At 43.7% G+C, this 14,908-nt stretch overlaps 1 protein-coding gene across 1 annotated transcript in view; it reads right to left on the minus strand.

Annotated features, from left to right (window-relative positions):
* COLEC12 (collectin subfamily member 12) overlaps positions 1 to 2,642 on the minus strand; it is a 137,100-nt gene extending 134,458 nt beyond the window's left edge. Inside the window, exon 1 of the mRNA XM_074987352.1 lies at positions 2,486 to 2,642. Within this exon, the coding sequence (XP_074843453.1) occupies positions 2,486 to 2,492 (7 nt within the window). The 5' untranslated portion in view covers positions 2,493 to 2,642. The remainder of the gene's footprint in view (positions 1 to 2,485) is intronic.
* Positions 2,643 to 14,908: the final 12,266 nt, after the last annotated feature.

A 14,908-nucleotide genomic window follows, 5' to 3' on the forward strand; every position in this document is an offset into this window, starting at 1 on the left:
CAGGGAATTCTTGTAGCTGGAGTTGTATATTTTAAAACAATTTTTCCCCTATGTAGACCTGGTGTAAGTGATAGGAGCAGTACAAAGTAACAGGTGATGGTTTACTGTATTTCAGACCAGAATGTTTTCATAGGAATATCATGCCTACTGAGCATTTGAAACAAAGAAGTTCAGGAATATCTAGTTGAACACTCTGTTTTAATGGCATCTTCTTTCCATGTAGTAAATTAGGCCCAATGGTTTTGAACATGTGTTGCTATTCGAATATGTGAAAGTTTTCCATCCGTTTCCTAGGCAACTAGTACTGCTTCATAACTCACAAAATATTAAAAACTTTAAAAAACTGAGAAGTATTATTCAGTAAAGATACAGCTAGCCCTAAGGCAGTCAAATCCCTTTCTAAATAAATGCCATTATTAAAAAAAAACCAGCAAAGTTTATGAGCTCAGTTTAGTTTACTGGAAATAAATCTGGCAGTAAACTAAACACATATTTCAATTTATTTTACTGATTTAAGACACAACACACCAAGAATTCAAGCAATGGAAAAATATAATTTATTCCTTACAAATATCTAATGATGTAATTATTTTGATACTGTTCTGCTCTCCAGAGAGGGTAGATACAGGAACGGAGACAGCTGTTTACTGCATTCAACAGATCAACTATGTTGTTATTCATGAGGAAAATGTGTTATTACACAAGGTTCAAAAGCTCTAGTGTTATTACAAGCCCTGGATTTAAATAGGAATGTGGAAAGCCAAATACGCATGTCAAAGAGGCAATAGGAAAATAGACAACATTTACTTTGGTAGTATTTAGAACTTCTACAACTCTTGCAGTACCAGTTGATTGGATGTCTTGATTGAGGGATGTTTTCTATTAATCCTGTAATGTATGATTTTATTTTACAAGGCTTATTATAGGTTTCCATTGTTCTGGAAAAAAATCAAGCAGTTGTGAAACTTCTTAAAGAAACATAGCGGTTAGGGACTAAAAGGAGTGGGAAGCTTTCCAGTAACTGCATTTCTGGAGCAACCAACCCTAATTCATAGAAGCCATAACACCTTCTCAGAGTGCCACCTCTGCTCTTAGTAGAGAAAAGCAATGGCTTGCAAATATCCGCTCAGACTGCTCATCTGTCAAAATCAATGGGCACCGGACCCATGTTCAGTGCAATACTCTGCAAGGTAAAGTACCACGGTAATGCCCCTTTACCCTCACCTCCTCACCGGAAAAGAGATTGTTAGAAAATAAGTAAGTAAAGCAGCAATACCAACAGAAGAAAAACACTGAATTAAAGGCTATGTATTGAACACACAATGGTTTTTAATTTGCTATTTACACTATTTTACATTGTTTCTGCTGCTTGAAATCTACCAGCGAAAGGTGCTATGTAAGAGATGATTACACTAATGTTGATTGCAACAAGGTCGTGACAAAACTTCAGGCACTAGTGACCGATAAATGAACATTAATATATTATTCTTAATCTGCAGGCTCCCCCAGAGACACTTTGTCACAACTCAAAGAGTTATTTAAGTAGTCTCCACGAGTTCACAAAACACAAATAAAAACAACCACACTCCCTCCCTCAGGCAGCTACTCTACAGTGACCACTGCTTGCTGTGCCCAGCTCTGGAAACTAAGTGTAAGGATCCTGACGTTTCTGGCCTGTTGGTCTCTAAAATGAAAATGCAACAAGTCAGGTTGGAAATCGGCTCCCAGCTGTAGGCCTCCTGGCATTTCAAAAGTTTATTTTTGTCTGGGAAGAAAAACTCAGCCTGAATCTTGCCGCCTGACAAGTACACCCTAAACTTTCCCTAGTGCTCTTGGATGCCTTCTGTGTACGGCTGCCCAGAGGCGAGGGCTGCGCTGTACAGCTCTCCCTTTTCATAAACAGGAGGGTTTATGCAAAGCCCTGCTAAGTCCTCAGGAGTTTAGACCTGTAGCCGTTTGCGGAGCCGCGTCTCTACTGGATTTACAAAGCCCCCTCTTTGCTACCTCTTAGTCCCAACGTTACCGGCCCCGAGCAGGGCCAAGGGGGGTGCTAATGTGAAAGCAGCAGGGGAGGACTGTACTGCAGCTTTCCCAGCGCCGAGGCGAAAGGGGGAATATTTTCCAGGCGGTGGAGTTGGGGCGAAGGATGCCAAAGCCCTTTCCCAGGCCCGTGACACCCGCCTGGCACCTAATCGCTGCCAGATGTGTAAAAGCAAAGCCCGAGAGCAGCGCGAGCTCCTGGGACTGCAGCGCCAACCCGAGCGGGGCGGGCAGGGGCCACGAGCCGCTCCCGTCTTTCTCCAAAGCGGATGGCCGGGGACGACTGGGGGGGACGGGGCTGGAGGCAGCTGGCTCACGAGGAGCCGTGGGGGGGGGGGGGCGGGCACGGGGTCACCCCACGTCTCTGCCCCCCGGGGGCAGCCAGCGCCGTGCCCCGCACCCGGGTAGGTCCGTGCCCCCGCAGGCAGCGCCCGGCCCGGCTTACCTTTCATGTTGGCACCGCTCCCAGGACCGCTCCCAGCCCGCCGAAGTGCGCCGCCCGCAGCTCCCTCAGTGCACGTCCATGCCGGACAGAGGCGGCTAGCGCGGGAGCAGCCCGCTCTCCGCCCCCCTCTGGCTCTGCGCGCGGCAGCCTCCGGGCCCGGCACTTCCCAGCCCGGCCCGCCAGAACTCCCACCAGCCGCCCCCGCCCCGCCCCGCTCCGGCTGCGCAGCGCGGCTGGGAACCCAGCCCCCGGCGTCGGGAGGAGAACCCCCACCCCCGGGAACTTCTCGCCCCCCCCACCCGACGTGGCCCCCGCAGAGGGATTGGCTGAGCCCTCGCCCCCCGCCCTTCCCCCGCTGCCTCTCCTCAGCCTGGACTAGGGGTCCCTCGGCAGCGACTCCAGCCTCCTGCCCACTGGGGGAAGGGGAAGAGCCCCCACCTGAGCTGCTTCAGTGGTCAGTTTGCCCACAGGGCACTCGGCAGCTCAGGAATGCTTTGTGCCTTGACAGCCCTGTGCCTGAGCTCTCCGGGGCTACGTCTACACGTGAAGCCAACATCGAAATAGCTTATTTCGATGTAGAAACATCGGAATAGACTATTTCGATGAATAACGTCTACACGTCCTCCAGGGCTGGCAACGTCCATGTTCAACTTCGACGTTGGGCGGCACCACATCGAAATAGGCGCTGCGAGGGTACGTCTACACGCCAAAGTAGCACACATCGAAATAAGGGTGCCAGGCACAGCTGCAGACAGGGTCACAGGGAGGCCTCAACAGCAAGCCGCTCCCTTAAAGGGCCCCTCCCAGACACAGTTGCACTAAACAACACAAGATACACAGAGCCGACAACTGGTTGCAGACCCTGTGCATGCAGCATAGATCCCCAGCTGCTGCAGCAGCAGCCAGAAACCCTGGGCTAAGGGCTGCTGCCCACGGTGACCATAGAGCCCCGCAGGAGCTGGAGAGAGAGCATCTCTCAACCACCCAGCTGATGGCCACCATGGAGGACCCGGCAATTTCGACGTTGCGGGACACGGATCGTCTACACGGTTCCTACTTCGACGTTGAACGTCGAAGTAGGGCGCTATTCCGATCCCCTCGTGAGGTTAGCGACTTCGACGTCTCGCCGCCTAACGTCGAAGTTAACTTCGAAATAGCGCCCGACGCATGTAGCCGCGACGGGCGCTATGTCGAAGTTAGTGCCGCTACTTCGAAGTAGCGTGCACGTGTAGACACAGCTCGGGCGCCCTGCAGAGGAAGCGCCCTACGCTGGGCTCACCAGATTGGCCCTTTCCCGAATGGGACACCCCTGAGCAGGAGTGTGTCTGTATCAGGCTCTACCGACTCACCTGGTATTGATGTACTATAGATGCTACAATACCTTAATACCAGGTGAGTCGGTAGAGCCTGATACAGATATACTCCTGCTGGGGGGTGAGAGGGGGCTCTTCTGTGAAAGTTCATATATGGTGACCCTATCTATGTTACAGATGGGGTCCTGAGGTATGAAGAGATCATTAGAGGGCCTCCTGTGGGATCTCCAGCGCTGCACCCCTGCCCTTTTGTGGACTCAGAAGTCCACCTCCACTCTGCTAAGGGCAGGACTGAGAGCTAAGGTCCTGCTCTTTATGATACACAGGCCCTAAGTCCATGCATGCCAACTCACAGGACAGGAACCACAGTGATTCGTTCAAGTCAGAGGCAGAATCAGGAACAGGACCTTTTGAGAAGGTCTCCAATTCATCAAGGTGAAGGTGAAATCACATGGTAATTAATACACAATGATGCCATCCAGTCTTGATATAACCAGTAAATCACCATCACCAATGCATATTACAGTTTGCAATACAAAACATAGATCTACTTCAAGAAGCAGAAGAACCATTCATATTTCTACCCCTATGCATCATGAAAACTTGTGCCCAGATCCTGCAAAGACAGGTACAGATGCTTAACTTTACACAACAGACTTATATACACTTTGTTATAGTGCAGAACAAGGGGGTGTGAATTGCAGAGCTCCCAAAGTATTAGAATCTAAATGCCCATGTGGATGCTACTAGCACAAACGGAAAAGTACATCTGTAGACTAACATAGTCCTCTTTCAAACAGGATTAAGTTAATGCAACAGTAAGTTTCATATGTAGAAGTAGCAAGCCTTTTTCAATTTACACCCACTGTGGTCACACAGTTGTTGGGAACTCCAGGCCCCAGAAGCTGCTGTAGTCACACAGTCACCGTAGTGGGACAGTTTCACATAGCCAATTTGTAAGTAGCCCTATTGAAATTATTTGGGTTACTCATTGTGCCCAAAATTAAGTAACTCTTTGCAGAATTAGAGAATTAAAGGCATGCCAAATTGTTAGTTCTTTAGCTCAAATATTCTGGCAGAACAGCATTAAATCAAGTGGAGTTTTGCCTCACTAAGGAGGGAAAGATTGGATCCATAAAAATGGTTTAATAAAAAGATGTTTCTCAAAACATTAGAAATTATAATTATTTCAAATAGTGTCTTATTGGCTGCATCTACACTAGCAAGTTCTTTCAAAAGATCTTTCGAAAGAAGGGGACTCTTTCAAAAGACCCGTGGAGCATCTGCACACAAAAAGTATTCTTTCAAAAGTAAATTGAAAGAATGCAGTGCTCCTTTCAAAAGTGCTTTTCCACTACAGTTTCAGGAAGAACGTCTTTTCTCAGAAGCTTCTTTTGAAAGAAAACATATGTAGATGCTCTGCAGGGACCTTCTTTTGAAAGAGCAGTCCTTGTTGCACCTGATTTTTCGATCCTGGTCCGTTCTTTCAAAAGAACGGGAGCTACGTGGACACTTTCTTTCAAAAGAAGTTCTTTTGGAAGAGATTTTCTGGAATGGCTTCATTTGAAAGATCTCTGTAGTGTAGATGAAGCCATTAGTTCCAAATGATCCAATCCTTCCTTCAGCTGCCTCAGAAAAACTACTTGTTCTGTCTTTCCAAGATATTGCCAAAAATATCTGCATACCACTTAAACAGGTACAGTTAGGCCAGTAATCACCTTTTAATTTGGGGTCAGATCTATCACAGAAATTGCAATTTATTTATATTTCACTGGTTTATTAGACTTTTTTCTACTTATGTGTAATAGGCAAAGCACTTAAATACAGTCCTGTTCAACAAAGCCTTGAGCATGTGCTTAAGTGCTTTCCTGAATTAGGGCCGTAGCAAGAATTTTAATCAGTCAGGGCAACAGCATTGACAGTATTTACATACCAGCACAATGCTTTATCAGATCTAGAGCCTAAACTGGATCCTGAGTCAAACACTAATTTTGATTTTGTGGAATCTGAATTGTTAAGTGTTCATGTGCCAGTATTAATAACTATTTAGAGCCTGAACCAAAGCCCATCAAAGATGACTCCAAATGGGAACTTTTTCAATGGCTTTGATGGGCTTTGGATAAAACCACTATTAAAGAGATTTAAATTCTCTGCAGAAAAACTAAATATGAATTAAAATTGAACTTACTTGGATAATGTAAAAATAATTAATAGTGCTTTAAAATAGTGACATTAACGAAGACTCTGAAAGCTGGTTCTTCAGGAAGGAAACGTCAAAAGCAGCGTTTTCTTGACAGCCTGTGCAACTGCCAAGAGTTTAAGAAATCGAAGGACAGTAGACAAATAAACAAAATGTCACTGAGTTAACTGACGTGCCTGGAAAAACACTAGGTAAGAAGAAAAACTAGAGAATTTGCGAACATAAATCTCATGTTTTAAGACATCCATTAAGGTTTGAACCCATGAATGTGTATTTAGCTGTGGTTTCAGAATACACAGTTATTTTCTATAGGCATTGTGGTACTTCATGTTTTTTTAAAATGAATAGCCTTCCTTGATCATCAGAATTGTGTACTCTTTTAATTTCTATCTATAAAATCCCTGCTGATCTCTTGCTAATATTTATACAGCAATGGCTTTTAAACTCTCTATTAATGCTGAATAAAGAAGTTCAGAAAAGATAAGAACTGCCCCAAGCCTCAACTCTTTCCTCTGACATAAATCCTTTTATGGTTCAGACAGCTTGGACTAAGTACTTCCTTTTTCTTCCCCACAGAACACTCCCCCAACTCCTAATCAGCCTCCTGGATTAAAGAGTAAAGTCTGTGGAAAGTCCTTGTTAATCCTTACATTTATGAATCCATTGAAAGAGAAATGTTTGAACTTACGGATGATCTGCGGAGACTCTGGGACTCTAGTGGACATAGTCTATTTTTAAATTTGTTTCAGAGAGGCTTAACTCTGGCTTGTTGACTCTTGATATGGAAGTGTGTATATTATAATAAAAATATCTTGTCCATCCAAAACAGTTTGACTAGGAAAACAGACATCCGTAACAGGTTAAAACATACAGAGAATATACTGCAGAAATGCCGGCTGTTGGTGGGGTGATCCTATCCATCTCTTAAGTGATGCTTATGACAAGAATCGGAGGGGTGGCCATGTTAGTCTGCATCTTCGAAAACAACAAGAAGTCCTGCAGCACCTCATAGACAAACAGATATTTTGTGGCCTAAGCTTTCGTGGGCAAAGACCCGCTTCATCAGATGCATGAGTGGGGGGGTGTCCAAGGGTCTTGCATTTCTCCCATCTTCATCTGACAGTAATGAGAATGGGGCTATGGCACAACCAGCTAGGACAGCTTTAGTCCTCAGGTTGTATTTGCCTTTCCTGTTGTCTGGGAATTATTGAACCCTGTATCATTCAGGTATTGAAGTGGGACTTAATACAATAATAAAAGTACATTACTGTGCCTAGAATGCTCTAGGTAGTTACTGAGCTGTCTGTCATTGTAACTTTGAAATCTTGTTGGGTATTATACAATTTGCAGCTGTATCTCCTTATAAAACTGTTTGTTTTCAGAAAATATTTCCTCAAACATGTTTTTATTTTAGGAAAGTGTAGGTCCCTAGGGTTGACTATCCCATAATAGCATCTGATTGAACAGGGATTTTAGAGATTTTGTTTTTATTCTAGTTCAAGAGATGTTTTAGAGACCCATTTTTTCATCACATAGTATCATGGAGAACCACAAAATACTGGTAGGGGGACAACCTACCACACTGTTGTGACCCAATATCATGCACCGATATTATATGATGGCCAAATGTAGACAGGGTAGGCAAATTACATTCCCTTTACCTTCTTAATCCCATTTACTGTTGCTTGAGCATTAGAATATCTAAATTCATGCAGTTTACACATCCAGTTGAGGAAGTTACTGGGCTCAAAGCAGAACGTTCATTTGAAAAATAGAAGTTAAGTATTATAATGTATTTTGGAGATATCTTTCTCCTCAACAATTTCCTGTTGTTGATGCCCTTTTTGGAGCTGTGCCAAAAGCAAAGATACTGTCATTGGATCTGAGGAATGAGTTTGTAAATGATCCTGAGCAAATGATTAAGTTATTTATTAATCTTTCTTGTAAAGTCTACAGATGAGCTTTTTCCTTAGTCTGGATCATATAGTCTCTCTGCTTATCAGAATTTGGAAGTCCTGTACACGTGAGTCTGTTTTCAGCTGCCCCACACCTCATTTTTTCATTCTCTGGACATTTGAAGTACTATGGGGCAAGTCCAGAAAGCAGTGAGCCTGTCTCAGAGTAGCCCAAGCTAGTCGTGGATGTAGATTTCCATTTTATATGTCATTCCTTCTAAATTGGAATGTAGATGCTGCTAAGACCCACATCCCAGGAGCAGCTTGTCAGGCTTTCCTTGCTATGAGCTCTTCCTTTTGGATGACTTTGTGGAATACCAGCATTTCAAGTTCTGGAAACCTAAGATCTAGAGGTAGTTTGGATGTTCCTATTACCCTGGATTTAAATGAAAACAAAAAGCTTGAACGGAATTAAAACTACAATCATTATAATCAGCTGCAGATGACATTTGGAAAACACTAATTTATATTTCTAGCATTTGTTGAAGCACTTCATTATATTTTTCATATTTGGAAGCAGGAATGAATTTTCTCTGTTCGTAAAGTTTGGGGAATTTTTTCCTGGCAATTTATAAATAGATTTCATTGTTTAATACTGTATCAAAATAACTGGAAATGATTGTATGTCTAGTACATTGAATATCTTAACAAACAAAACATTTTGCATTCTCTGAAATCAGATTTTGTAGCAAGTAATTCCATAACTACTACATTGTTTACATTTATTTCCAGGTCAAATAATTAGTGCCATATCTTCATTTTTTCATAAAACATTCATCAAAGTGGCTCTTTAAACATTCCCAATAAAATTGCTTTGGATCATAAGCTCTTATCAATATATAATACAAATGATTTGGACCTCCATAACAATGTATAGTACATTTTGTCTAGAGCCTAACAGATGGGGCTCTTTAGCAGAATGACACCAGCAGGCCTAGTGACAGGGGAGGGAGGACAGCGGTGGCAATTGCCATGGGTCCCTTTGAAATGCCACAGCAGCTCTGCTCTGCTGCTCTGCATGGCTGTGAGGAAGGGGGCTAGGGCTGACTGCCTGTGGCCCCGCCTTTTCTGCCTTTGGTCCCACCTCTTCTGGGAACATGAAGCCAGCCCCTCTCCCCACCCCACACCTTGCCCTGGGCCCAACGTGGCTATTGGCCCTGCTGGCTACCAGCTGTGATTTGATACACGTTGATGAAAAGAAACAAAAAAGAGAAGAGAGATCCTATAATGTGTGAGCATCTCAAAGCGCTAAACACCTTCAAGACACTCTTACATTCAACAGAAGCTGGGGATGCTGAGCCCAATGCAGAAAATGCTCAGCTGCTTTGCAGGAGTGGGCTCAATATGTGTACAGAAGTACAGCTACATCCTAAGATGCCAGATAGTGTTTACTGTGAAATAGGCAGAGAATCTGAAATGTTTTGCATACTCCAATCCTATGTTCTACCTTCTTTCAGAGACTACACAAACCCAGATGGACATCTGCATAAGCCTAACTAACTTTCGAGAGCTGGTGTAATTTATGTCTTCCTCTGGCATCATCAACGTGTAGCTATTTCTACAGAAATGTAGCTTAGGTCTTCTAGAATTCCATTGTTTTCTTGCCTTCACTACTTTTATTAATGCAGACCCACTTACAAATGTATAACTTTCACGCCCCTTTACTCATCACCTCTGAATTCGGACCACAGAGCCTAACAGACTCTACGCTGGTACAACTCACATGCTGATTGGTCCAAAGAGACAAGCATAGCAAGAAAAGGAACTAAACAGGGTAGCCTCCCTACTCTCACTTAATCTTCTTACACCTTCAATATGTGAAGTACACCTGCATAGACTCCCTTACACACCAGTAAGTGGGTGTCTGTAGGGTTGATGTAGAATTAAGTTTTAACACTTCACCTCTGAATTTGGCCAGAAAGTACAAACATAACTTTGAAAACAATGAAACATCATAATTCTGACCATAAACTATTTTACTTGGTATATAGAACACATCTGTGATCTATGTCAATTACTGTTTACAGAAAACACTGAACCTTCAAAGTTTGGCTAGTTGAGGTTTTCAGATCAAGTGTGGCTCATGTGACTTGCCTGGCATCATATAGAAAAAAATGTGGTAGCATTCAGAGGCCTTAACCCTGAGACCATCCTTTCTCCTCTTGCAGTCTCCTAACCCAATCACTACACAACCTTCCAACATCTATAATAAATGAAGTAGGGGTCTTATAGATATGTCTCCTGATTTCACCCCTCATATCCTATGCAATAAATGAGGTAAGAGTTCTGTGGAAAGATAATATGTGATCATGTCATTAAATAAACTGTTATAGTGCATGTGCACGAGGTGGTCAAGCTCGGTTGCACAGGTATTTCCTAACTTTTGAGTGGTTGGCTTTACAATCTCAATGATGTTTCTTTGTGTGCAATTTTCTGAGTTTTTAAAAAAGCAAATGGGGGTGGGGACCAAACCCCTAAACTCCAGCATATGAAAGCATATTGACATCCACATGAATCATCAGCAGGGCTGAAACCATTAGCTGCACTGCATAGACCTCTGCCACTTGAGCTGAGTGAGCAATAGCAATCGTAGTTCGTGACCCTCTGTGTGGACCAGCACGAGCTGGGATTGGAACACTTTGCTAGAGCATTATAAAGACATTTGCTTACAACAGAAGAATGGTGAAATTAATGGATCTTGAGGTTACATCCAGGCTGGAGAAGTCTCTAATTAGCACAAACTCTTCTGCCCATTTCCCCCAAATATGATCCCTTCTGTCCCTTCTCCCCCAACCTCTTCCTATCTTGTCTTTTCCCCACCACTGGCTTCATTGTCTGAATCCTATTCCCCTCATCTGACCAAGTTCCAGTATCCATGTCATAAGTGTCTCATCCCAGCTCAGTTTTCTTGCCCAGCAACTCCAAATCTCGCCCTTGTAGACTCCCTGTTTGAATACTGATCTCCCTTCCACTTCCTGTCTGCTCCTCAGCTTCCTGCCCCACAATGTCTTTGCTCAGCCAGACTCAGTTCCATCATTGGCTACTCAGATACATTTCTCTCCTCCACCTGGGCCTAGAATCACCCCCCAGCCTACAATCCCCTGGACCCCCACCTCCAATGTCTCTCTTTGGGCACTTTGTCCAACCGCGGTGTTCTTCCCTGTTGTCTTATTAATACTCTCTTTTTCCACCTGGTCCCAACTCTCCTTTGAACACTAGCTTCTCACTATGTGTCTCCTCTTCCCGTTCATTTCTTTCTGTCTCCCGCACTGGTTCTCGGTCCCAGTTTTCTTGCTGAGACACTTCCAAGTGCTCCCAGTTCTCACTCCTTCATTTTCCTCTCTGCTTCCAGGCCCACTCCCCCTGTCCAGCCAGTCCCCATCTTGTCCCACTGCTCAGTTCCAATCCCAGTCTCTCTGCCACCACAACTTCCAGTCCCACATTTCCCCACCACTAGCCTCCAGTTTCAGTCTTTTCTGACAAGGGGATTGGTCCCCATTTACTCCCCAGTTACCAGGTCCTTCTGCTGTCTCTCTGCATTTGAACCAGGTAGCTTCCTCCTCAGCACTGCCGGGATCTAGCAGGGGTTGGCACAGAGAGCCCAGGAAAGACAGTTCAGTGTTCTGGATTCAGCATAATGCACAGTAACCCACAGCTGCAACTGCAGGGGAAAGCCCCGAGTTTATGGGAATTTAGCTGTTAAAAATCGAAGAAATCTCTTCTGAGCATGGGCAAATTGTGATTTTTCAGAGTCTTGTAACTTGGCCAAATTTGGGCAAATGTTTGTGAAGATGACAAAGGTACAGCCCTGCTACAAAAATGCTCTCTGTCTCCCCACCAAATTTCAAATCCCTGCTCCAAAGCATAGGGATGTTACTGCTGGGACTCCCTGGTCCCACAACCTCTGGACCTGACTGGTCCCAGACCAGGTAGTTTGCTTGACCAGGAGAGATCAGTGCTGGCCCCTTTGCTGCTGGTCTCTGAGCTCTCTCCCAGCCACTGGGTTCTTCTCCTGGCTGCCAGTTCCCACTCCCAAGATCCTCTCCCAGCCACTCCCTCCCCCAACTGCTGGCCTAGCTGGGTTCCCAGCTCCGGCATGGCTCCCAGCAACCAACCTCCTGCCACCAGTCACAGCAGGGCTCCCAGCCTCTGGTCTGGCTCCGTTCTAAGCCACTGACCCTCCTGTTGCAAGACCACAGATGTTGCTGGACCAGGGAGTCCCAGGTTAGAGAGGTTGAAACTTTACAAGACTTCAAATAAAAGATGTCCAGAATTTTTTTACATGGACCAAATAACACATTTTCCTCTCTAACTGAATTGTTTTGGCTGACATTTTGCCTCCAGAAAAAATCAGCCTGATACCCAGATATCAGACAGATAACCAACATGGAAAAGCCCTTCTTAATCAGTTAAAGTTTGGCAAAGTTATTAGCAACTGTAAATAGGGTCTTATAATAGGAAGTATAGATTAAACATAATCAGGGATGTCCCTAGGATTTCTGGGGCTATGTCTATACTAGATGGTTTTGTCCACAAATGGATATTTTGGTGAAAAAACCCATGGAACATCCAGAACAGAGCAATTTTGTCGACAGCTGTACCCCATTTGCCATGAGGAAGAAGGCCTCTGTTGACAGAGATCTGTTAACAAAAAGCAGATCTGGATGTTCCAGTGGAGCCTTCTGTTGACAGACAGGGCTTCTGGGACACCGGGCAGCCCTGTCTGCTGTGCTTCCAGTTGGCCATTTTGCTGACAGAGAGTCCGGGCAGTCCGGCCATTTTCTGTCAACAGAGCGGATCACTCTTTCAATCCACTTTGCTGTCTGGATGCAGTCTGTTGACAGAAATTTTGTCACAAAGTATCTTCTGACAAAAACTTCTGTTTTCCAGAATAGCTTATTTCAAAATAACACTGCTATACACAAAGACCATTTCTACAGCTAATAAATGGCCCGAAATATGCTAATGAGGCACAGATGCAAATTCCCGACTCCTCATTAGCATAAGGTCACAGGATTTTGGAGAAAATGACGTGTAAAAATGGCCAAAATGCATTTTGAAATAGCCCTCAGCTATTTCAGAATAGAGCATCTACACACCATAGAACCTATTTCAAAATAGAGCCATTGGATGCACTATTGAAAGAGACAACAAATCCAATCCAGTAATAAGAATAACATTAACAACAAACAGACATACAGCGCAATGGTAACAGTTCTGGGTTTTACGCATTCATTATGTGGAGCAGACTACTTGCAAAAAAACAGTAGCTCTTTGAAAGGAAAGCTTGCAGGATTTCGTGTTTCCTGGGAATTAAAAGAGAAGCTTCAAGATTAGCATCACTGAAGCAGATTCAGGACTTGTTTCTCAGAAAATAAACTGCACCCAGTAGCCTCTCATGCAGCACGGTAGTAGAAAATAGAGACAAGAAAAACAAAGCAACTTTAGGTAGGGACTTGAAGATGTCCTCAAACACGTGTGTTCACTGTTTAACTGTTTAACATACCTACTTGGGATCTGTGCCTGCTGTTGTATGAGCACAATGGTTAGTGCACAGGGCCAGCAACTGCTGGAGTGTGCAGCCAGAACTGGAGATCTGCATCTGGGCTGGCAGCCAGGGATTGATACCCAATGTTGGTGCCCATACAACCCAGGGCCAGTAGCCTAGATGAGGAAGGGGTTGGGTGTGCAACCTAGGGTCAGCTAACAATAAAGAACAATATTGTCAGAACATTATTTGCTGGAAAAGAATCAGCGTGGTTTTAGGAAAGGGAAATAGTGCCCCACCAACCTATTGTTTGAGGGGTTCAACAAGCATATGGACAACAGCATGTGGATTCAATTGGATGGAGCGTACTTAGATTTTCAGAAAGACTTTGATAAGGTCCCACCACAGGCAACAAAATGGCAGATGACATTTAATGTTGATAAATGCAAAGTAATGAACATTGGAAAACATAATCCCAACTATACATATAAAATGATGGGATCTAAATTAGCTGTAACCGTTCAAGAAAGATCTTGGAGTCATTGTGGATAGCTCTCTGAAAACATCCACTCAAAGTGAAGTCACAGTCAAAAAAGCAAACAACGTTAGAAATCATTCTGAAAGGACTAGATAACAAGACAACAAGATAACAAGACAGAAAATATCATATTCTATATCATAATATTTAATTCCATGTATGACCGCATCTGCTATACTGTGTCCATATGTGGTCACCCCATCTAAACAAAGATACATTGGAATTGGAAAAGATTCAGATACAGGCAACAAAAATGATTAGGGGTATGAAGGAGAGGTTAATAAGACTGGGATTTTTCAGCTTGGAAGTAGGACAGTGTAGTGGTCAATTTGACCACTACAGACAGCTAAGGAGGGATATGGTTGAGGTCTATAAAATCATGACTGTTGTGGAGAAAGTAGATAAGAAACTTCTATTTACTCCTTCTCATAATACAGGAACTAAGGATAACCAAATGAAATGAATAGGTAACAGCTTTAAAACAAATGAAAGGAGGTATTTCTTCAGGGAATGCACAATCAATCTGTGGAACTCTTTGGCAGAGGATATTGGGAAGGCCAAGATGGTAACAAGGTTAAAAAAAGAACTAGATACATTCCAGAAGGAGAAGTCCATCAAAGGCTGTTAGCCAAGGTGGGTGGGAGTAGCATCCCCAGTCTCTGGTTGTATAGGGCAGCATTTCCCAAAGTGTGGTCCACAGCCCATTACCTGGTTCTTGGAAAAAAATACCAGTCCTTAGAAAATATATAAATTGTCACTATATACTATTATTATGAATAAATAGTAAACAGTGAAAATTTATCATTTTTAAATTCTTTTTGTATATATGTTTATATTTTTGGGCTGCAAAAAAGGAACTGAAAAAAAAAACGGTTCCCAAATGTATAAAGTTTGGGGAACCCTGGTACACGTGACCATCTGTCCCATTT

This window comes from Carettochelys insculpta, chromosome 2 (assembly GCF_033958435.1).
Source record: "Carettochelys insculpta isolate YL-2023 chromosome 2, ASM3395843v1, whole genome shotgun sequence".
Classification (NCBI taxonomy): Eukaryota; Metazoa; Chordata; order Testudines; family Carettochelyidae; genus Carettochelys; species Carettochelys insculpta.